General features: G+C 56.4%; 2 protein-coding genes across 5 annotated transcripts in view; both read left to right on the top strand.

Annotated features, from left to right (window-relative positions):
- The window catches only part of BCAR1 (BCAR1 scaffold protein, Cas family member), a 34,092-nt gene extending 30,576 nt beyond the window's left edge, over window positions 1-3,516 (top strand). For all 4 annotated transcript variants that reach the window (XM_021672596.2, XM_021672598.2, XM_021672595.2 and 1 more), the window contains one exon: window positions 2,581-3,516. In XM_021672596.2, the coding sequence (XP_021528271.2) occupies window positions 2,581-3,093 (513 nt within the window). In that variant the 3' untranslated portion in view covers window positions 3,094-3,516. The remainder of the gene's footprint in view (window positions 1-2,580) is intronic.
- A 15,245-nt stretch (window positions 3,517-18,761) lies between these two features.
- CTRB2 (chymotrypsinogen B2) lies at window positions 18,762-23,241 on the top strand. Its single transcript, XM_012437502.2, has 7 exons — window positions 18,762-18,833; window positions 21,153-21,256; window positions 21,357-21,436; window positions 21,531-21,609; window positions 21,840-22,020; window positions 22,445-22,578; window positions 23,022-23,241. The coding sequence occupies exons 1-7, from the start codon at window positions 18,782-18,784 to the stop codon at window positions 23,181-23,183; spliced, it is 792 nt and encodes a 263-aa protein (XP_012292925.1). The 5' UTR covers window positions 18,762-18,781; the 3' UTR covers window positions 23,184-23,241.
- The last annotated feature ends 625 nt before the right edge of the window (window positions 23,242-23,866 follow it).

Raw genomic sequence — 23,866 nt, 5'->3', positions numbered from 1 at the left:
TCGCACAGACTGGAGTACAGTGGTGCGATCTCTACTCACTGCAGCCTCAGCCTTGTGAGCGTCTGGGCCCAAGTGATTCTTCTGCCCCAACCTCCCAAGTAGTTAGGATTATAGGTGCCCGCCACCCCACCTGGCTGATTTTTGTATTTTTGGTAGATATGAGGTTTCACCATGTTGCCCAGGCTGATCTGAAACTCTTGGGCTCAAATGATCCACCTGCCTTGGCCTCCTGAGGTGCTGAGGTTAATTGAAGCGTGAGCCACTGCCTCTGGTCCCTTATTATAAATATATTGCTGGCCGGGCGCGGTGGCTCACGCCTGTAATCCCAGCACTTTGGGAGGCCGAGGCGGGTGGATCACGAGGTCAAGAGATCGAGACCATCCTGGTCAACATGGTGAAACCCCGTCTCTACTAAAAATACAAAAAATTAGCTGGGCATGGTGGCGCGTGCCTGTAATCCCAGCTACTCAGGAGGCTGAGGCAGGAGAATTGCCTGAACCCAGGAGGCGGAGGTTGCGGTGAGCCGCGATAGCGCCATTGCACTCCAGCCTGGGTAACAAGAGCAAAACTCCGTCTCAAAAAAATAAATAAATAAAAATAAATAAATAAATAAATAAATATATATATTGCTATGTCTATATGAAGACATATTAATAGAATTTTTTTTTCATATTTTGAAACATTTCCTAAGGGTAGAAAAGGGATATTTAAAAAAATACTAAGGGAGCTTTATTCTGATTATGAAGATAATTTTAAAAGTGAAAATACAGGATAGCACAAAGTGAACATAAAACTGTCACCCGTCAAAGCTCCTTTGCCCACCATCTGGGCCTGGCGGAGGTGGCAGAGCGGAGGGCCTGAGACCCACACTGCACAGCACTTCCCCAGCTGAGGCCACTGCCGCCTCATCAGAGCTCAGTGAGACTCAGTAAAGAGTGGAAGATGCTTGGAAATGCCTGGCACGTGGAGAACACTCAGAAAAGGTTATCTCAGAAATGGGGCAGGGTGGGGTTGAGAAATTACCTAATGGGTACAGTGTACGCTGGGTGGTGGCCACACTAAATGCCCACACTTTCCCACCAGTCAGTGTACCCCCTGTTAAATCTATTAAAGTAAAACAGGAAAAGAATAAATATCACACCTGTAATCCTAACACTTTGGGAGCTGAGGCAGGAAGATCACTTGAGGCCACGGGTTTGAGACCAGCCAGGTCATATAGTGAGACTCAAGTCTCTATATATTAAAAATTGTGGCCAGACACGGTAGCTCACACCTGTAATCCCAACACTTTGGGAGGCCAAGGTGGGCAGATCACTTGAGGCCAGGAGTTTGAGACCAGCCTGGCCAATATGGTGAAAGTCTGTCTCTACTAAAAATACAAAAATTAACCAGGCATGGTGTCACATGCCTGTAATCCCAGCTACTTGGGAGGCCGAGGTGGGAGAATTGCTTGAACCCGGGAGGCAGAGGTTGTAGTGAACCAAGATCACACCATTGCACTTCAGCCTGGGCAACAGAGCGAGACTCCATCTCAAAAAAAAAAAAAATAGCCTGGGTGACAGCAAGACTCCATCTTTATATAAAGTTTTGGGGAAAAAAAAAAAGACCCACAAGAGCTTGTCGCCTGTGCTCTGTCAGGGCTCAAGTGATTTGCCTGCCTTGGCCTCCCGAGGTGCTGGAATCACAGACATGAGCCATGTTGCCCTGCCTTGCCGGAGCTTTTCAGAGAAAAAAGCTGAGTATATTCTCTCACTGGCTAAGAGAACCGAGAGATGAAGGATTTCACCAAGTAGCTGCCTTGGGGATAGTGCGAGGTTCTGAGTTAGGAAGGGGAGGTTTCCTGTTGGTTTGGCTCATGCTGGCTTGGAGCTTTGCGCCTAGGGTGGGACACAGCTTGCCTGTCCTGAGTCTGGGTATAGCTGGGCACTTCGGGGCCAGAGCAGCTCCACTGAGCGTCTAACCCTAACCCCTTCAGCCGGCTCCTAGGCACAGGCAGCTGTGAGGTGAAGTGTTCACTTTCATGTGTAGCTCTGGAAGATGATTTAGCAGAGGTGAATTTAGGGGCATCGGATTACGGGTGACATCTTCCTTTTTTCTGTTTGGTATATTTGAATCTTTGTAATGTGTATGTTACTTTTGAACTAATGAGAAATTTTGTTTAACCTTCCATTTCGAAATATTTGTAGATCCACAGGAAGTTGCAAAGATAGAGTCCAGGGGTCCCCAGTCCCTTGAGTCAGTTTCCCTAGTGCCACGTCTGAAGTCACATGGGACAGGACCCAAGCCAGGATAGTGACAGCCACACCCCAGCCCCAGGCAGCCACTGTTCCGTTGTCCATCTCATCATTTCAAAATGTTCAGTGCAATGGAGTCTGACCTTTTGAGATTGGTGGGAAGGTCACGGAACAGCCTACAGAAGGCTTGTCATGGCTCCTGGTCCCTTCCCAGGATAGCAGGCCGCCCATCCCCACAGTCTCATACACTCCGAGTAGCGGCCCTTTTTAGAGAAGTCCAGATGTCCGCCTGTGGTTCCAACTCGCCCGGGAGCCTAACCCTGCTCCTGCTTCCCTCCCGCCCCAGCTGAAGCAGTTCGAACGCCTAGAACAGGAAGTGTCACGGCCCATAGACCATGACCTGGCCAACTGGACGCCGGCCCAGCCCCTGGCCCCGGGGCGGACAGGCAGCCTGGGGCCCTCGGACCGGCAGCTGCTGCTCTTCTATCTGGAACAGTGTGAGGCCAACCTGACCACGCTGACCAATGCCGTGGACGCCTTCTTCACTGCTGTGGCCACCAACCAGCCACCCAAGATCTTCGTGGCGCATAGCAAGTTCGTCATCCTCAGCGCCCACAAGCTGGTGTTCATTGGGGACACACTGTCTCGGCAGGCCAAGGCGGCCGACGTGCGCAGCCAGGTGACCCACTACAGCAACCTGCTATGTGACCTCCTGCGTGGCATTGTGGCCACCACCAAGGCCGCCGCCCTGCAGTACCCATCACCCTCTGCTGCCCAGGACATGGTGGAGAGGGTCAAGGAGCTGGGCCACAGCACCCAGCAGTTCCGCCGCGTCCTGGGCCAGCTGGCAGCCGCCTGAGGGCAGTGACCCCCGGATGGGGGCAGGGGAAGGGTGTGGCGGCCCCAGCTCCCCGGCCCCCTTCTCAAGAGTAGCTGTGCTGCAGGCTTGGGGACAGGACCCCAGCTCTGCCTCGGGCCTGGCGCTCCATATGCCTAGGATCTGTATATATTTATGGTTGGGCAGGGCATGGGGCCGTGCCGCCTCAGAGGAGCCGAAGCCCAGGTGCCAGCCAGTGGCCTTCCCCATCGTGCACTGCAGGACCTCATGCCACCCAAGGGCTGAGCCTGGCCCCCAGAGGGTGCCCTGTGGCCTGACGGGGCCAGTGCACTTTGGTGTGTTCCTCTGCCTCACCAGGAGAAGACCCTGAAGAACTATTTTTCATTATTGATTTTCCAATCATTTGACTAATAGTCTCCATTTAAATAAAGTTTTTAAAATGAAGAGCAGCTGCCTGAGGGTACCAGATGAGAGCAGCCTGGGGCAGGTGACGGTTCAGGGAAGGCACGTGGGGGCAAGGGCCACACATGGGAATTCCTGGGAGGGCGGAAGAGAGGTGGGTCCCTCCAGAAGAAAAGTAAGGGGCACTGAGGCCAGGTGTCTCCTGCAGGGGGTGAGGTCTGTGGCTGGCCACAGGGCCCTGGGAGCCAGGGCAGAGCCTGTGCCTGAGAAGAGTTGGGGGCAGTTTCGGAGCTACAGGGTCTAGGGCCCCAAAGGCACAGCTTGGGCGTGGCTCCCTTGAGTCCTGGGAGGTGCCACAGCAAGCACCACCCATGCCTACAGCCAACATCTGGAGCGAGGGCAGGTGGGGCAGACCAGCGGCAGGAAGGGAGTCACAGGTTCCCATGAGCCGAAGGCACCACAGGGGGCTGCATCCAGAGCTCTGCTTAAAGTAATCTCATCCCAGCCTGTGGAACTCCCGAAGCACACTGCTGGAATTATACATGGACTGGCCTCCAAGTTGGGAGAGCAGGGCCCAGAGAAGACCCTTGCCCTGGGCAAGTGTGTCCCCACGGTGGCTCCCCCACCAGCAGCCCACAGCCCACATGGAGGCTCCAGGGTGCCTGGAAGCCCTGGTGCTGCTCCCAGCCCTGACCACTCCGCATATGAATGTGGGCCTTGGTTTCCCCATCTGTATGAAGAAAGGGGTAGGGCTGGGTGATCCACAAATCCTTCTGACCCACCTCCATAGAGGGGGCCTCCTGACGGCATCCATCCCACAGCACACTCAGCCCACCCGCCTGGCTGAGGACACAAGTAAAGGTGTGTGCAGTTGCTCTCCGTGGCTTTGTGTTTTACACAGGTGTGGGGTGGGAAGGGTCTCAGCCTCCACACCTTCCCGGGAATGAGCTTCGTGACTCGGGCATCCAGGCCCAGTGAGGAAGGGAGGTGCTGGCGCCACTCCACAACACGATGCCCTCCGGGCTCCAGGATCGGTCCTGGCAGGCAAGGGCTGCCAGAGTCGCCCTGTGGGAAGGAGAGGAGGTGTCTCCAGGACTGAACTGGGTGCCGGGGCCTAGGGGACCCAGACCGGGAGGAGTGCAGAGCAATGGCAAGTGTGGGTGCAGGGAGTCCTGAGGTCTGGGTGCACGTGGCAGCCCCAGCTCTGCCATCCCTCTTGGAGGAAGCCAGGGCAAGTGGCTTTCATCCGTGCTGGGGCACCGTCTGTCCCACGAACTGACCCTTCCAGCTCAGAGGGCTGGGGAGTGGAGGAAGTCCCCAGGGCAGCCTCACCTGCCTGGTTCAGGAAGCTGTGAGCCTGAGGCCTGGCCCTTGTTAGTCACAGGAAGGAGGGCAGAGAGGAATGGGGAGCCCAGGCTTCCATCAGAGGGCTGGAGAATCCTGGGTATACATTAAGGAACAGGGCTGGGCTGGACAGGTGGAGTCTATGGAGATTGATGCGGAATGGCCTGTTGCACGTGGAGATATTTAATGATTATCTTTCCACGTTTTTCTATAATGAGCAAAACTTACTTTATCATGGAAGACACCTGTCAGGATGCTTTCAGGAGCTTTAGTACTTGGGAAGGAGAAGAAAAGCGGGAGCCCAAGTGGGGGAGGCAGGTGCCCATAGGCCCTGGCAGCCAAGGGTGCAGGTGAGGCCCAGACCACCTGGGTGGGGTCCCCTGCACCTACTCACCTCCTTACCCAGAGGCCAGTGTGTCCCATCGTGGCCTCACGAGCCACCTCCTCTGCCTGCCTGCGTGGCCTTGCCTCAGCCATCCTCAGCACCTGGACGAACTCTGGGTAAGTCAAGCTTAGAATCCCCAGCCACTGCACGGTGGCTTTTCCTTGAGAGAGAGGGTGACAGACAGTGCTTGGGCTTGTGGGGGTGCCCAGGAAGTGGGCCAGTTGGGGTGGGCCCTGCTTGGCCACTGAATCCCATGTAGCAGCTAGCTGAGGACACGGAAAGGCATCCCTTTCTCACTCAGGGTCCCAGTTTCCCTTGCACAGTGAGGGCATGGGACCCCCCGGGTTTCCCCAAGCTGAGGTCCTGGTGGCCTGAGGATGTGCGGAGCTGTAGGTGGGGTGCGCAGCCCGGGTGGGCGTCTCCTGCAGAGGCGCTGGCTCTGCCTGTGGCGGGCGGATGGGGGTGCTGCTTCCCCAGCCTGCTGTTTGGTTCTGACCATTTTCTTGCTGGTTGCAGCGTGTAGTTGGGGTTGGGAAGGGGTGAGCGTCATTCCCTGACACCTGGGGGGGCCCCAACTGCTCAAGCCTCACCTGACCCCACAGTGGGCAGCGGTGACCACCCAGTCCTCGCTGATGAGGGAGCCCCCGTGGAAGTGGAAGCCAGTTTTGTCCTGGGAGGACAGAAGGGCTGGCAACTCCCACAAGGGCGGGGGCGACCTGAGGGGTGAGGGCCGTGTAATCCTAGCACGTTGGGAGGCTGAGGCAGGAGGATCACTTGAGGCCAAGAGTTCAAGACCAGCCAGGCCACATAGTGAGACCCAAGTTTCTATTTATATCTTAATAAAAATTGTCTTAAACCTCCCCCTGCCTCCAGCCTGGCTACCACTCAGGCATGGGCAGGCTCCCCCTCTGATCTGCAGGGACACCTGCCAGGCCCGGGAGCTGGGGATGGCATCCTCCTCATTGACATCCTGGATAGGCTGTTGAGCACAGGGTAAATGGTGGGGACCCGGCAGCTGGGGTTGCTGGGGTTGAGGCAGTTCAGCTGGCAGTCGATGGTGTCCTGAGGTGCCAGGGTGAAGAGCCCCCACCCCCCTGCCGGCCTCCAGAGTGCTGGCTATGCAGTGCCGTCAGCCACCTCCCGACCTCCCTCAATACCCTCCCCTGACCCACTGTGCACCTAAGAGAGTGTCTGTCCCCCTCTGAGCCCAGGGTGCTGGGACATGTGGCTGGATTCCCTGGGGCCCTGTGCTCCCATGGGCTCTGAGTCAATGGCTGTGGTGGATTGGGGTGTGGGGCCTGGGGACACAAACCCGGGAGGCTGCCCAAGTCTAGAGGGTGCAGGGGTTGGGGTGGGTGTGGGCAAAAGGCATGGATTTGGGAGACTCTTGGGAGGCAGAATTCAGGGTGTGGAGGGCCTGAGGGTGCGGGGGCTGAGGGAGGGAAGAAACAGATGCCCCAAGCACGGCCCAGGGGGCAGGGGCAGGGGCCTGAGGGGACAGAGGGACCGGCAGGGTGTGAGGAGGAAGGGGAGGAGGATCTGGCCGTGGAGGATGTGGTCCCCCCAACATGACATGGCATGGTTTGTCTTTTTGCTTCTGGGCATTTGGGGCTGGAGATGGGTAGGTTTGACCTGTGGCTCCATGCCTGCCTGAGCCTCTCACTTAGAGTCAGTGCCAGAGAGAGGGAAGCCCAGTGATCCAGAGAAAGGCCATGGGTGCCAGGGGTGCCCCTCCTGTCCCTGAGCCCACCAATCACGGCCCACCTCGCCACTGCCCCCTCATCACCCGTCCTCGGGCTGATAGTGCTCCTGGCACCAGCATATGTCTGGTAGCCCTTCCCTGGAGCTGCAGGTCTGTGGGGCCGGACTGAGCTCGTCCTCGGGCTTCCCACCCCCTCCTGCAGGGCCCTGAGCAAGGGAGCAAGGGTGGGTGGTGAGAACCCTGCTGCCTGGGGGCAGGTGCTGAGGACGGGGCCAAGGTCCACCCGGGCCTAACCAGCTGATCCTCCGTCCGTCTCTGCACCCTGTCATCTGCCTGTGTGTTTCTGGCCACTCTCGGGGATGCAGGAGCCCAAGTGTGGAGAAGGGGCCTAGGGAAGGATCCTCCCAGAGGCCCCCCATGCCTGGCTGGCCTGGCCCAATCCAGCCCGGGGGGGCCCAAGTTCAGGAGTGGAGTGAGGCCTTGGAGGCCCCAAACAGGAGGCATCCAGCACTGATGTGTGCACCATGGGTTTATTGAGGCTCTGCGGGGAGCAGGGTCTGAGGGAGCTGCGGGCTCAGTTGGCAGCCAGGATCTCCTGCACCCAGGGCATGAGCTTGGTGACGCGGGCGTACACTCCAGGGCTAGAGGTGGAGCAGGTCCTGCTGCCCCAGGACACGATGCCCACCAGGGTCCAGGCCCCGTCCTTCTGGCAGACCAGGGGGCCGCCGGAGTTGCCCTGTGGGAGAGGGAGAAGGGGGCTCGGATCTGGTAGCCCAGGCAGACCAGTCCCAAGGGCCACTGGACATTGTTCCCAGAGCCCAGTCCAGGACCACACACGCAGCAGAGGCCCAGCACATGCTGTCGCATGGGTTAGGAAAGACTCCAGCAGCAGCTTGCGTGGTTCATGTCCCTGGAAGTCTGAGCAAACCCCGGGATGGGACCCTTTAGTGGAAGCTCAATAAAGCTGGATTGACCAATAGGAAGAACATGGTGGGGCTGGCCAAGGCGTCTGTGTGAGGGCGAGAGCTGCTGAGCCTGCTATCCTGCCGGGTCCACTGTCCAGGTTGTGCACTGCACAACTCCAAGAGCCATATGCTCTGATATTGACCGTGCAATTTTGCAACAAGGTGACTCTGTGACACCAGGAAGGAGTGGGGTTAGATGAGGGCACAGAGGGGTGGAAAGTCCAGACCTCCACAGTACCCCTCTGGCCTGGCAGGGTCTGGGCAGGGCCCGCCTCACCATGCAGGAGGAGACGCCACTGGCCCCGGCGCAGACCATCACATCGGTGATCTTGCTGCCCCAGACCTTCTTGCAGTCGGTGTTGGACACGAGGGGCAGGGCCGCCTGCTGCAGCTTGTCAGGGGTCTTGTTGGCTGCAGGACAGGAGAAGGCTCAGGGCCCCTGGGCCCACCCAGCCCAGCGAGGAGGGAGAGACCCGGGGCCAACACGCCTGCCCTCCCCTGCACCATCGCCACGACCGTGGGCACGGCCCCTGGAGCCTGAGAAGCACCTGTGGAACGAGGGGGTGCTGGCTCTGCCCAGGTGGGAGACCCGAGCTCTGACTCCAGGCAGGTCAGCCAGAGCAGGGCTCACATGGCCGGTCGTGCGCCGCTGAGAAGCCCCCGCAGAGGCTCCTCACGATCCGGCCTGGATTTTATTTGCATTTGGGGGATTTTAAATTCAGAGATTTTTCAATGAAGAACAGACAGGAGCGAGTTGGAATTTAGAGCCAAACGGTGACGGCGGGGACTCCACGGCAACGCAGCCCCGGCCCCAGAGGCGGCCCCGGCCCTCACCGGTGTACTTGGTCTTGCCCCAGCCCGTGGTGGCACACAGGGTGCACCGCTGTTATCTGGAGACCTTGGGGCGATAATCCCTTCCCTGGGAGTGGGCAGGATGTGCCGGCGCAGGTCTGGCCAGGGAGCCTGGGATGGCAGCAGCTGGGGCCTGGCTGACCCGGAGCTCACTCAGGTGGCCTTTGACCACGGCCTTCCTCCTCCAGGCCCAGGCGCGCACCTCTGGGGGCTGAGTCCAGCAGCCCTGTGTTTGCGCCCCAGCGGAGTCTCTTGTGGTCTGGAAAGAACTCGCTGGATCTTTTGGTGGTTTGAAAACCCCTGAGCAGTGTGGCCAAATAGAGGAGAGGATGGGCGAGCAGGACTGTGCCCCATGGTGTAGCCAGAGGCTGGGATGCGGAGGCTCCACCCAGGTCCCAGGAGTGGCTAAGAAGGCTCAGTGAAGGCCCAGCCGACGTCTGTGCTGGTCACTTGGGCTGTGTGCATGGGAGCGGGGAGCGGGACCTGCCTGCTGTCCTCACACTGGGCTACCCCTGCACACAGGTGCCAGTGTGCCTGGGCCCGGGAGCCAAGCACATGGCATCACAGGGCAAGCCTGGGCCTAGGGACAGGCTGGGGGGGACGCTGGCATGGCTCTGATGAGAACTGATGGAGGCTGCAACTCTGGGCAGAGTGTGGGCAGGGACACCTGGTTCCTGGTGTGGGTGACAGCGTGGGTGGTGGAGCTCTTTCCTGACAGCTGGGAAACTGGGAGGGAGAAATGTTAGGTTGAGGCGCCAGATGCAGGCCGAGCTCCCCAGAATGCGCAAGAGAAGGTGCCTCGTGGCTGTTTTAATTCCTGACGACTGCAGTGTGTGTGTTCACAGCACAGGTTTTGGGGTCAGGCAGCTATGAAGCCTTGGGCAAGTTACTTGCCCTCTCTGATCCTGTATGTAATTGAGGACGCTTCGAGTATGGATGCCATTACAAAAAGAAGAGCCTTCTTGAGCACCAGGACCAGGCCTAGCACGCAGTCATGCTGGCGGGGCCCCGACATTCCTTTCTTGAGTCAGTCGCCTGTCCAGGCCCTTCGCTCATCGTGGAAGATTGTCTGAGGACAGAGGGGCAGCGGGCGCCAGCCAGGACGGAGTGTGGATTATCCAGGACGGATGAGACCACACCCACCCCTGCAGGCACGTGCGTCCCTCCTGACAGCCAGCGCCCACCAGGCCCAAGGGAACAGCCAGACAAAAAAAACAAATTCCTGCCTGTAGCAGGTGACGGGGAGAGGAGGTCGGAGAGTTTAGGGAAAAGCGTCAATTTTTGAAATACGTAAAATATACACACCAGCTGCTAAGGAGTTATTCTTATGATTATTATTGATCCTGAGGCCAGGAAGGCCTCACTCTGAAGGGGCCGTTGAAGCAAACAACCCATGCCTGTGGGAGCAGCACAGGCATCCTTGGAGGAGAAGAAACACATCTGGGATCACAGGAGCCAAAGAGACCCGCATCCCGAGGGCAGCAAAGGGCTCAGAATTTGAGGGGGCAGTCTGGGAGAGCCCTGGTGGAGACGGTACTAGAGCCTCCGGGCAGCCCTTAGCTGTAAGCTAGCCGGGGCAGGTCAGGGAGAGGGCACAGTGGCCATACCCTGTCAGCCCTTGCCTGGCCTGAGCGACCCGTGGCCTCAGCCGTGTGGCCTTGGGAGCCGACACTTGGCCAGGACTCCACCCGCCGCGTCCCCAACCCTGCACAGGCTACAGAGGCTTGTGGGAACTGTGCAGCTGCAGTAGGGCTGGGGACAGGCACGCACAGATGTCCCCACTCCACTGCTCCTGGGGATGGGACCCTGCCCCCACACTGCCCTCCAGCCCTGACGGAATCTGGACCCAAAAGGTGAGGAAGGAGTCCAGGGACAGACTGAGCCCTGGGACACTCAGGACAGATGAGAGAGGACACACGCAAGAGCCGGGACCTAGGTGGGGGCGGCAGAGCTGTGGCCTTGGCCAGAGTCAGGGCGGGAGGGGTGTGCTGGGGGTCCCCACGTGCTGCAGCCTCCTGGCCACTGCTTCCTTTACTTACCTTGAAATGCCCCCACTTAAAATGTATATAAAGCCAGGAGTGGTGGCTTATGCCCATAATCCCAGCACTGTGGGAGGCCGAGCAGGAGGATCACCTGAGCCCAGGAGTTCCAGACCAGTCTGGGCAACATGGTGAGACCCTATCTCTCCAAAAAATAAAATAAATTAGTCACTTTGGGAGGCCAAGGCAGGCAGATCACTTGAGGTTGAGTGTTCAATACCAGCCTGGCCAACATGGTAAAACTCCGTCTCTACTAAAAATACAAAAATTACATGGGCGTGGTGGTGCGCGCCTGTGATCAAGGCAGAGACCATTTCCTTCACAGCCCCTTGGCAGTCAATCCCCCAACTCCAGAAGCAACCACTGTTCTGATTTCTTTCCCCAGAGATTTGGTTTTGGTTTTGGTTGAGAGAAGCTCACTCTGATGCCCAGGCTGGAGTGCAATGGCACGATCTCAGCTCACTGCAGCCTCAACCTCTGCGCAAGCGATCCTCCCACCTCAGCCTCCCAAAGTGCTGGGATTACAGGTGTGAGTCCTCATACCAGGCGATGTTGTTAGTGTTAAAATTTTAAAACTGTTAGCAGCCAGGCGCAGTGGCTCATGCCTGTAATACCTGCGCTTTAGGAAGCCGAGTTGGGAGGATCCCTTGAGCTCAGGAGTTCAATACCAGCCTGGGCAACATAGTGAGACCCTGTCTCTCCAAAAAAAAAAAAAAAAAAAAAAAAAAAAGCCAGGCATGGTAGCTGGTACCTGTAATCCCGGCTACTGGGGAGCCTGAGGTAGGAGGATGGCTTGAGCCTGGGAGGCGAAGGTTGTAGTGAGCTGAGATCATTCCACTGCACTCCAGCCTGAGGCACAGAGCCAGACCCTGTCTCAAAACACAACAACAGAAAACGACAAAGAAAAACCCCTTTAAATTGTGGCAATACATGGAACAAAATTGACCATCGCACCGGTTTTTAAGTGTACCATTCAGCTCTAAGCACATCCTGAAGCCCAGCTCGAGGAACTGAAACTCTGTACCCTGCCCATCAATTAGCTTTCGGGTTCCGGAATTTCACGTGAACAGGACCGACGGTGATTCTGGAAGTCCGGCTCCTTTGGCTCAGCATCATGTCTTTGGAGTTCACCCACGCTGTTGCAGACAGCAGCAGACTCTTCCTTTTCATTGCTGGAATGCACTACAGTTGGTCCATCTGTTCTGTGGTTTTGATCTAATGTGAATAAAGCTGCTATGAACCTCCAAAGGCAAGTCTTTATGTGGATGTGTGTTCATTTCTCTTGGGCAAACACTTAGGAGTAGGTCAGGTGCGGTGGCTCACGCCTGTAATCCCAGCACTTTAGGAGGTCAAGGTGGGCAGATCACTTGAGGTCAGGAGTTCAAGACCAGCCTGGCCAACATGGCGAAACTAAAAATACAAAAATCAGCCAGGCGTGGTGACGCGTGCCTGTAATCCCAGCTATTTGGAAGGCTGAGGCAGGAGAATTGCTTGAACCCAGTAGGCAGAGGTTGCAGTGAGCTGAGATCAAGCCACTGCACTCCAGCCTGGGCAACAGAGCAGGACTCCGTCTCAAAACAAACACGCACACATCTAGGAGTATAACAGTGGGTCGTAGGCTGGGGCTGTGCTTATGGAAACTGACAAACTGTTTTCCCAGTGGCCATCTACTTTTCCTTCATAGCAAAATAGGATCTGAGTCCTGCAACCCCCTCTGAGTGTCTGCCCTTCTGGGAAGCACCTTCATAAAATTCCTTTGCCCCCTTCCAAAAAGCAGAGGACTTAGGGGCTGGATTTACACAATGGGGTCGGAGGTAAGATCCTTCTTTTTATTTTTGAGACAGGGTCTCACTCTGTCACCCAGGCTGGAGCGCAGTGGCACGATCACAGCTCAGTGTGCAGCCTTGACCTCCCAGGTCCAGCCTCCCAGGTAGTAGCTGGGACTACAGGTGTGTGCCACCACGCCTGGGTAATTTTTGTATTTTTTGTAGAGACAGGATCTCCCTATGTTGGCCGGGCTGGTCTCAAACTCCCGACCTCAGGTGATCTGCCCACCTCAGCCTCCCACAGTGCTGGAACTATAGGCATGAGCCACTGCACCCAGCTTCCCAGGTGGGATTAATGCCATTATATAGGGCCGGGCGTGGTGGCTCACGCCTGTAATCCCAGCACTTTGGGAGGCCGAGGAGGGCACTAATTACACTCTACAATATTAATTACACTCTACAGTACTCATTCCATTCATAATATTGTTCAGCCATCACCACTGTTTCCAAAATTCTGTATCCAGTCAACAATGATGCTTCCTTCCTCTCTCCCCTCAGCACCTATGGGCCTCTAGCCTAGTTTTTATCTCTATGAATTTGCCTATTAAAAACATTTCTTGTATTAGCTGGGTATAGTGGTGCATGCCTGTAATCCCAGCTACTTGGGAGGCTGAGGCAGGAGAATTGCTTGAACCCGGGAGGCGGAGGTTACAGTGAGCGGAGATCGTGCCACTGCACTGCAGCTTGGGTGACAGAATGAGACTCTTTCAAAAATAAAATAAAATAAAATAAAAAGATAAGACACTCCAAATCAGCTAGACATGGTGGCTCACAAAAAAATTAAACAACAAAAGAATGTTTCACATAAATGGAGTGATACAATACTCGTGTTTGTATTGCTTGCTTCATGTAGCATACTGCGCTGAAGAATCATCCATGTTTTGGCATATATCAGTACCTGATTCATTTTGATTTGCTTTTGTTTTTGTGTTTGAGACAGGGTCTCCTCTGTTGCCCAGGCTGGCGTGCAGTGGCACAAACACAGCTCACTTCAGCCTTGACCACCTGGGCTCAAGCGATCCTCCTGCCTCAGACTCCCATGTAGCTGGGACCACAGGCATGCACCACCACACCCAGCTCATTTAAAAAAAAAAAAATTGTAGAGATGGGGTCTTGCTTTGTTGCCCTGGCTGGTCTCAAACTCCTGGCCTCAAACGATCCTCCCCTCTTGGCCTCCCAAAGTGCAAAGATTACAGGTGTGAGCCCCTGCACCCAGCCTGCCTCATTCCTTTTCATGACTGAATAATAGTCAGTGGTGTGGATAGCTCATATTTTATTTACCCGTTCGTCGGCTCACCAACAGTAGGGGTGTTGTGAATCGTGCTGCTGTGCACACTGGTGTGCAGCGTTTGCTTAAGCCCTTGCTTTATTCTGGGGACTATACCCCAGGAGTGCAATTGCCGGATCGCGAGGTAACTCTGTCTTTGGTTCTTTTGTGGAATTGCCAAAATTGTTTTCTTTGGACTTTTTTTTACTTTTTTTTTTTGAGACAAGGCCTTGCTCTGTTGCCCAGGCTGGATCTTGGCTCACTGCAGCCTCGACCTCTCAGCCTCAAGTGATCCTCCTACTTCAGCCTCTTGAGTAGCTGGAACTATAGGCATACACCATCATGCCCAGCTAGTGTTTTTTTTTTTTTAATTTTTTTTTTGTAGAGATGGGGTCTCACTATGTTGCCCAGCTGGTCTCAAACTCAGCTCAAGCGTTCCTCCCACCTTGACCTCCCAAAGTGCCAAGATTGTAGGCGTGAGCCACCTTGCCCAGTCATGCCAGACAGTTTTCCATGACAGCTTCACCGTGTTACGTTCTCAGCAACTGCATGAGGGGTCCGGTCTTTCCACATCCTCACCAACACTTGTCATTTTCTGTTTTTTAACTTGTGGCTATCAGCCAGGTGCGGTGGCTCACGCCTGTAATCCCAGCACTTTGGGAGGCTGAGGCAGGTGGATCACCTGAGGTCAGGAATTCAAGACCAACCTGGCCAACATGGCAAAACCCTGTCTCTACTAAAAATATAAAAATTAGCCAGGCCTGGTGGCACACGTCTGTAATCCCAGCTACTCTGGGGGCTGAGGCAGGAGAGTCGCTTGAATGCAGGAGGCGGAGGTTGTGGTGAGCTGAGATCGTACCACTGCATTCTACCCTGGGTGACAGAGTGGGATCGTGTCTCAAAAAAAAAAAAATTGTAGCTATCCTGGTAGGTGTGAAGTGTATCTGTTTGTGTGTGTGTGGTTTTGCTTTCTTTCTCTTTTTTTTTTTTTTTTTTTTGTGAGACGGAGTCTTGCTTTGTCACAGGCCTGGAGTGCAGTGACGCAATCTCAGCTCACAGCAGCCTCTGCCTCCCGAGGTCAAGCGATTCTCCTGCCTCAGCCTCCCAAGTAGCTGGGACTACAGGCATGTGCCACCATGCCTGGCTAATTTTTGTATTTTCAGTAGAGATGGGTTTCACCATATTGGCCAGGCTGGTCTCCAACTCCTGACCTTGTGATCCACCCACCTCAGCCTCCCAAAGTGCTGGGATTACAGGCATGAGCCACTTCACCTGGCCTAACTTTTTTTTTTATTTTTTTTTATTTTAGTAGACCTGTGGTTTCACCATGTTGGCCAGGATGGTCTCGAACTCCTGACCTCATGATCCACTTGCCTCAGCTTCCCAAAGTGCTGGGATTACAGGCATGAGCCACCACGCCCAGCCTGGTTTTGCTTCCTGTCTCCTCTATCAGTGGTGCCCTGGGCTATCTTTTCATGGCTTATTGGCCCTGGCATGGCCCCACAGTAATGACAAGCACCCCGACTCTGTAGGACTCGGTGCAGCACTTCTGCCAGTGCCACGTCCAGCGCCAACTCGAGTGACTGTGACGCCGCTGCATGGTGTGGCCCACCCGGGTCTCATCTTCCCTGGTAACAGGTGATCCATGGACTCCTCACATAGGAGACCCCGGAATACCATGTGCAGTGGCCCTGGGGCCTCAGTTTCTGTGTCAGTCATGGGCCCGGCTGAAACATATGACACAGTCGAAGTGGGTCATTAGAATGAAGTGTTCACAGAGGGCATTTTTACAGAAGCGCCAGCAGGGTTCAGGGAAACCAACAAGCGATGGTGCCTCGCACAGGGCTAGCCTCACCGGGACGCAGCTAGAGCTGGCGTGACAGGGAGGGTGGCAGCTCTGGATGTGGCCAGCGCAGCTGTGTGGGGAGGGCCGCCTGGAAGGGGCTGTGGTCTCTGCAGAGGAAGCAGCCAGAGAAGAAAATGCTGGACTCTTCCCTCCTCACACCCTCTCCAGGGTTGATCCTGAGACCTGTTGTGCAGCCTCACCCCTGAGGGTCGGTCTCCTGGAAGATGACATGGAGAAGGGAGGAGGACAGGACCTGAGCGGGGAGTGGAAGACCCCTGCACCCTCATCGTGGGTCCTTCGCATCACTTACAATGCTTTTTGGTGACCAGCCTGGGTGTTGCTGGTCACTATGTTTAGTGAGACCCTGTCTCTACAAAAAATTTAAAAGTTAGCCGAGTGTGGTGGCTCATAGCTGTAATCCCAGCTGCTCGGGAGGCTGAGATGGGGGGATTGCTTGAGGCCAGGGGTTCTCGAGCAGCCTGGGCAACATCGTGAGGCCCCATCTCTACAATAAATAAGAAAATGTGCCGGGTGTGGTGGCGTGTACCTGTGGTCCCAGCTACTGGGGAGGCTGGGGAGGCTGAGGTGAGAGGATCACTTGGGCCCAGGAGTTTGAGGCTGCAGGGAGCACTGATCGCATCACTGCACTCCAGCCTGGGCGACAGAGCTGGAGCAAACCTGTCTCAAAAAACAACAACAAAAATATGCTTTTCAGCTGGACATGGTGGCTCACGCCTGTAATCCCAGCACTTTGGGAGGCTGAGGCAGATGGATCAGTTGAGGTCAGGAGTTCGAGATCACCCTGGCCAACATGGCCAAACCCCGTCTCTGCTAAAAATACAAAAATTAGCCGGGTATGGTGGCGCTTGCCTACAATCTCAGCTGCCTGGGAGGCTGAGGCAGGAGAATCACTTGAACCCAGGAGGTGGAGGTTGCAATGAGCTGGGATCGAGCCACTGCACTCCAGCGTGGATGACAGAGTGAGACTCTGTCTCAAAAAAAAAAAAAAAAAAAAGGCAACGTGGTTGATGTGAACTTGCTTCCTTTTGAAGTTTTGTCTCTGGGTACAGTGGCTCACACCTGAAATCCCAGAACTTCAGGAGACTGAGGCAGGTGGATCACGAGGTCTGGAGTTCGAGACCAGCCTGACCAACATGGTGAAACCCTGTCTCTACTAAAAAAAACAAAAATTAGCTGAGCATGGTGGTGGGTGCCTGCAGTCCCAGCTACTCAGGAGTCTGAGGCAGGAGAATTGCTTGAACCCGGGAGGCAGAGGTTGCAGTGAGCCGAGATCGCACCACTGCACTCCAGCCTGGGTAACAAGAGCAAGACGCTGTCTCAGAAGTTTTGTCTTTCGTTTACAAATTCAGTTTTGCTTTATAGTTGTGTGTTCTCCAGCAGGGGAGGGAGTGGGGAGGGGATATTCTAAATGCCAAGGTGGTGTGGCCCACTGACCACAGAGCCCCAAGGTGGCGTGGCCCACTGACCACAGAGCCCCAAGGTGGCGTGGCCCACTGACCACGGAGCCCAAGGTGGCGTGGCCCACTGACCACAGAGCCCAAGGCCTTCGATGGAAATGCCATCCACCCACTGCGTCTTCCTTTCAACCCCCACCATCAGAAACTGCAGTGCAGTTTCCTGTCCAGCATTGCCCCGGTGACTGTGGTCACTGCATTACATGCTCACCTGTGTCATGTGTGTCTGTCACGAGCATCTCAAGCCCATGAGGGCAGGAATGCCGTGGGCCCTGTCCCCTGAATACCAGCCCACAGGGTGCCGAGGACCCCTGGGCCTCCGCTTCCTGCCCCCAGCCACTGGCCTGTTGCCCACACCTCTTTCCTCCTTGTTTTGTGACAATGAAAAAAGTTTTTCTGTTTCCTCAAAAACATTTGTTGTCAGACAGGCACGGTGGCTCAAACCTGTAATTTCAGCACTTTGGGAGGTCAAGGCCAGTGGATCACCTGAGGCCAGGAGTTCGAGACCAGCCCGGCCAACGTGGTGAGACCCCATCTCTACTAAAAATACAAAAATCAGCCAGGCCTGGTGGTGCACCTGTAATCCCAGCTACTTGGGAGGCTGAGGTGGGAGAATTGCTTGAACCTGGGAGGTGGAGGCTGCAGTGAGCCAAGATTGCGCCACTGCACTAGGCAATAGAGCTAGACCCTGTCTCAAAAAAAAAAAAAAAGAAAAGAAAACAATTAGTCGGGTGTGGTGGTACGTGCCTGTAATCCCAGCTACTTGGGAGGCTGAGGCAGGAGGATCGCTTAAACCCTGAAGGCAGAGGTTGCAGTGAACTGAGATCGCACCACTGCACTGCAGCCTGGGCGACAGTGACACTCCATCTTAAAGTTTTCTTTGTCATTTTACGGTGTGGAATCAAAGTTCCACTTTATAAGAAACTGAAGCTTTATGAAATGATGAGTTTGTTATATCATGAGTCATTGCCGAAAAAGTGAATTCCGTCGGGTGCTGCGGCAGATGTGGGACACCTGTCAGCAGCTTCACCCACCCATTGTGGCCACCAGCGGGGTGGTTCCTTGCCACTCAGACCCTTGCCACACTCAGAAATGCCTTGGCTTCACTGGTGACGTGCAGCGACACTCTGAAGAATCCAGGATGCCACACGCCCTTTGCTTCTAGGACAGGGCTACCGCGGACACATCCTTCACTGAGAGCCTGCGGCCACACTGAGTTCCTATGGGCTGCTTCCATGAGAACTGCTGCGGCCTCCTGGCGATGACCCGCTGGGCCTCCTTGAGCCCTGGGGTGGGACTGCCTCCACTTCCCCATTGGGAACAGAAGAGCCTGGTGCTGGCTCCTGGCAGGGCTGCCAGAGCTCACAGCTGGCTCTGCGGGGCCACGTCCCCAAGGCTGATGGATGATGTCAGGGCAGCTGCCCATTTCCCAGGGGCTGGGATGTCCTGGCAGAGAGCCAGGCTGGGCTCTGCCTCCACTATCGCCCAAGGTCCCTGGGTGACAGGGAGGTGGGCTCAGGCCTCCCTGGCTGGGTGGGGCTGGGGCTCCCAGGGAGGTAAAAGGGGCCCCTCAGCTGGCAGACCCCACACCTGCTGAGGCAGCGCCATGGCTTTCCTCTGGCTCCTCTCCTGCTTCGCCCTTGCGGGGGCCACCTTTGGTGAGTGCTGGGGCCCGAGGGGTTCTGTCCTGAGGGAGCCCTGGGCCTCGAGGAGAGTCGGGGGATCTGAGCCCCCTGCTCTGTCCCCTGCAGCCTCATCCCCAGCACAGGCAAGCTGAGGTCGCAGGGAAGAGAGGGTCCTTCTAGGGCTTCCCAAGCCTGCACGACCTGCTTCAGGAGTGGGAAGGACCTTGCTGGCACCCGCCGAGGTCTGAGCCTCCAGAAGTGGCTGGCTGAGCGGGTGGGGCGTGCTGTGCACAGGGTAAGGTGTGGCCCCAGGAGGCCTCCCAAGGCCTCCGCCAGGGTTTTTATTTATGTGCCGGATACTAGCTAGCATTTTCTTTTTCTTTTTCTTTTTTCTTTTTTTGAGATGGAGTATTGCTCTTGTTGCCTAAGCTGGAGTGCAGTGGCACAATCTCGGCCTCCCAGGTTCAAGCGATCTTCCTGCCTCAGCATCCTGAGTAGCTGGGACTACAGGCACACCATCACGCCGGCTAATTTTTGTATTTTTAGTAGAGATGGGGTTTCACCATGTTGGCCGGGCCGGTCTTGAACTCCTGACCTCAGGTGATCCATCCACCTCGGCCTCCCAAAGTGCTGGGATTATAGGCATAAGCCACCGTGCCCAGTGCATTTTCTATTTTTTAAAAGAGAAATAGTAGGCTGGGCATGGTGGTTTATGCCTGTGGGAGCACTGCTGAGGTGGGCAGATCACCTGAGGTCGAGAGTTCAAGACCAGCCTGACCAACGTGGAGAAACCCCGTCTCTACTAAAGATACAAAATTAGCTGGGTGTGGTGGCACATTCCCATAATCCCAGCTACTCTGGAGGCTGAGGCAGGAGAATCACTTGAACCCGGGAGGCGGAGGTGGCAGACAGCTGAGATCATGCCACTGCACTCCAGCCTGGGCAACAAGAGCAAAACTGAGTCTCAAAAAAAAAAAAAAAAAGAATTAGTAAAAGAAAATATAGACAATAACATGACATCTTTCTATTTACTATTGGAGATCTTTTGGCAGATTTGCTTCAGATATTTCTTTCTAGAACAGATGCCACTCAGGCTTCCCTTTTCCCCCTCCTTCCCTCTCTGGAACGTGAGCCTTCTTCTGAGCTTGCATGAGTCATTGCAATGTGGTCGTATACAAATGTGCTATATATTTGTATATCTGTACATAAGGATTTTAAAACTTTACACCAACAGTGTTCTTTTTTTTTTTTTTGAGACAGCGTCTCACTCTGTCGCCCAAGCTGGAGTGCAGTGGTGTCATCAGAGCTCACTGCAGCCTCAGACTCCTGGGCTCGAGTGGACCTCCCACCACAGCCTCCCAAGTAGCTGGGGCTACAGGCATGCCCCTGGCTAAGTTAAAAAAATTTTTTTTTGTAGAGATGGGGTCTTACTATCATTATTATTTTATTTATTTATTTATTTATTTATTTTTTGAGACAGAGTCTCACTGTGTCGCCCAGGCTGGAGTGCAGTGGTGCGATCTCAGCTCACTGCAACTTCCGCCTCCCGGTTCAAGCAACTGGCCACAGTCCAGTTTTATTAAATAATTAAGAAACCAAGACTGGGCGTGGGGGCTCATGCCTGTAATCCCAGCATGTTGAGAGGCCAAGGCAAGAGGATTGCTTCAGCCCAGGAGTTTGAGGCTGCGGTGAGCCCTGATTGAACCACTGCACTCCAGCCAGGGTGACAGAGCAAGACCCTATCTCCAAAAAACAGGAAACCAAAACTTTACACAACGAATGGTTCCTGAAATTGTGGACTATCACAGAAATACAGACTTCAACCTGCTCACCGGCGTCCACACTGCCCTTTCACTCTTGAGTCTGCAAAGTGTCAGAGCCCCGGGGGCCCGGTAGACTTGGGGTTATCAGATTTTCTTCCCACTTCCCTTCTCCCCACCAGTCTAAGAGAGGCATGTTGGCCGGGGGAGCTCACATGGTTCCGCTGCCCATTTTACAGCCGGGGACACTGAGGCCCGAGTGCTGCCCTGCCTGGTCTAGGGTCACATGGCGAGGAAAGGGTGGCCTCGAGGCGGAGCCCAGGCAGTCTTACGGCCTGGCCTGTTTTCTGCTCCTCTAGGCTGGACTGGTCTCAGGTGGGGGCAGCCATGACCGTCTGCATCCTGGAAGGATGATGAGCCAGCAGGCAGGGTGTTGAGGGACATTTGAGCCTAGAGCCTGGGGGGCCAGGGAAGGGGAGGTGGTATGTGCCAGGGGTGTCCTGAGCTGGCCTTCATGGATCGGGGCAGAAGCAGGAGTTCTGCGTGCAGGCAAGCGAGGCCTCAGCCCTTCTTCACCGACTCCTGCCCCCAGGCTGCGGGGTCCCTGCCATCCACCCAGTGCTCAGCGGTCTGTCCAGGATCGTCAATGGGGAGGATGCTGTTCCAGGCTCCTGGCCCTGGCAGGTGTCCCTGCAGGTAAGCGGGGGTTCTGCAAGGCAGGGGGCACCCTGGGTGGCGGCCAGGCTTGGGGGGTGCCGCAGGTGGGAGTTGCCGACCCTCCCCATCTTCCTCCCAGGACGAAACCGGCTTCCACTTCTGCGGCGGCTCCCTCATCAGCGAGGACTGGGTGGTCACCGCCGCCCACTGTGGGGTCAGGTGAGAGCCGGCAGCCTTGGGCTCTGCTTCCAGCCCCGGTGGGGGTAGGGGGAGCAGGGCACGTTCTTCCTCTCACCCGTTACACTCTGTCCAGCACCTCTGACGTGGTCGTGGCTGGAGAGTTTGACCAGGGCTCTGACGAGGAGGACATCCAGGTCCTGAAGATCGCCAAGGTACCCAGGCCCTGCAGAGCAGAGGGCAGGGGCGGCGGGCACAGGTGAACCCCTCAGCTGCTTCAGGGACAGGCACCCGGGGCGGCCAGGCTGGCCTTGCTATTCCCACGCCGTCCCCTGAGGGCGGACTGCTCCCGAAGGGCCTCCAGGGAAGGCATCTGTGTCCTCGAAGCCTGCAGGTCCCGCCTCCTCCCGGGGCCTCACCCCGGCGCTCTGGCCCCCACCCCCAGGTCTTCAAGAACCCCAAGTTCAGCATCCTGACTGTGCGCAATGACATCACCCTGCTGAAGCTGGCCACGCCCGCCCGCTTCTCCCAGACGGTGTCTGCCGTGTGCCTGCCCAGCGCCGACGACGACTTCCCCGCAGGGACCCTGTGTGCCACCACGGGCTGGGGCAAGACCAAGTACACCGGTGAGGGCCGGGGGCCGCCTCTGGGGCCGGGGCTGCGTTGCCGTGGAGTCCCCGCCGTCACCGTTTGGCTCTAAATTCCAACTCGCTCCTGTCTGTTCTTCATTGAAAAATCTCTGAATTTAAAATCCCCCAAATGCAAATAAAATCCAGGCCGGATCGTGAGGAGCCTCTGCGGAGGCTTCTCAGCGGCGCACGACCGGCCATGTGAGCCCTGCTCTGGCTGACCTGCCTGGAGTCAGAGCTCGGGGCTCCCACCTGGGCAGAGCCAGCACCCCCTCGTTCCACAGGTGCTTCTCAGGCTCCAGGGGCCGTGCCCACGGTCGTGGCGATGGTGCAGGGGAGGGCAGGCGTGTCGGCCCCGGGTCTCTCCCTCCTCGCTGGGCTGGGTGGGCCCAGGGGCCCTGAGCCTTCTCCTGTCCTGCAGCCAACACGACCCCCGACAAGCTGCAGCAGGCGGCCCTGCCCCTCGTGTCCAACGCCGACTGCAAGAAGGTCTGGGGCAGCAAGATCACCGATGTGATGGTCTGCGCCGGGGCCAGTGGCGTCTCCTCCTGCATGGTGAGGCAGGCCCTGCCCAGACCCTGCCAGGCCAGAGGGGTACTGGGGAGGCCTGGGCTTTCCACCCCTCTGTGCCCTCATCTAACCCCACTCCTTCCTGGGGCCTGGTGAGGGTCCCGACTCAGCCCATGAGGGCTCCTTCAGGCCAGGCAGGTGGGGCTGACCCTGGGGACTTCCTTGCAGCCCTCTGAGCTGGAGGTTTGGACAGACAGATGGTGCCCCGGCTTAGAGAGGGAAGCCACCAGGCGCAGCTCCCTCCAGGAGTGCATGGCAGAGCAGGGACTGCCACACGAACCCAGACCTCAAGACCCCAGTGCCCCCCCACCCCCCGTGCCCAAGTGTGGCATTTCTCTGCACCTCTCCCTGGACTCCACCAGGTCAGGGTCCCCTAGGCCCTGGCACCCCTTTCAGGCCTAGAGATAGTTCCTCTCTCCTTCCTGCAGGGCGACTCCGGCGGCCCCCTGGTCTGCCAGAAGGATGGAGCCTGGACCCTGGTGGGCATTGTGTCCTGGGGCAGCAGCACCTGCTCCACTACCACGCCTGCTGTGTACGCCCGCGTCACCAAGCTCCTGCCCTGGGTGCAGGAGATCCTGGCCGCCAACTGAGCCCGAGACTTCTACTCCCTCTGCCCCAAGATTTCCCATTAAATGCATCTGTTTAGAAGCACTGACTGCATTGCCTGTGTCTTTCTGTGTGGCCCAGGGGAGGCGGGGTGGAAATTGTCCTTGTCACCCACAAAGGGGTGTCACTAGCGTTCCCTTTCCAGGCTGCAGTTCATCCTGTCAACCAGTCTTCTCAGGAAGCTGAGGTCTTCTTATCTCTTCCCTGCTCAGGGCTCCACTCCGGGCTTAGAACTTAGGCCCTACCTGCTGAAGCCAGCTTGACCCATGGAGTTTTCTGAAAGGCAGCAGTCTTTGGCCAGGCTCTGTAGTCCATAGCCCCTGGAGTTGTCACTGGGACCAATGCCGACCTGCACGCTCCAAGTGTCTTTCTCTGCCTTTAGTCCCCACGCCACCCCTGCCCCTGCCAGGCCCCACTCCTCACACCTTCTGCATCCAGCTCTGGGTGCTGGCGCCACTGTCCTCTCAGCTCCCGCACTCTTCCTTGCCTCGCCCTCTGCGTTTCCTGCGACTCTGCAGTTAGACCTTTTTTTTTTTTTTTTTTGAGAGTGTGTCTCACTCTGTCCCTCAGGCTGGAGTGCAGTGGCATGATCTTGGCTCACTGCAACCTCCACCTTCTGGGTTCAAGCAATTCTCCTGCCTTAGCCTCCCAAGTAGCTGGGATTACA

This window comes from Aotus nancymaae, unplaced genomic scaffold, assembly GCF_030222135.1.
Source record: "Aotus nancymaae isolate 86718 unplaced genomic scaffold, 86718_ANA_hifiasm-v0.15.2.pri h1tg000030l, whole genome shotgun sequence".
NCBI lineage: Eukaryota > Metazoa > Chordata > Mammalia > Primates > Aotidae > Aotus > Aotus nancymaae.
This window is presented reverse-complemented; position numbering and strand designations above follow the sequence as displayed.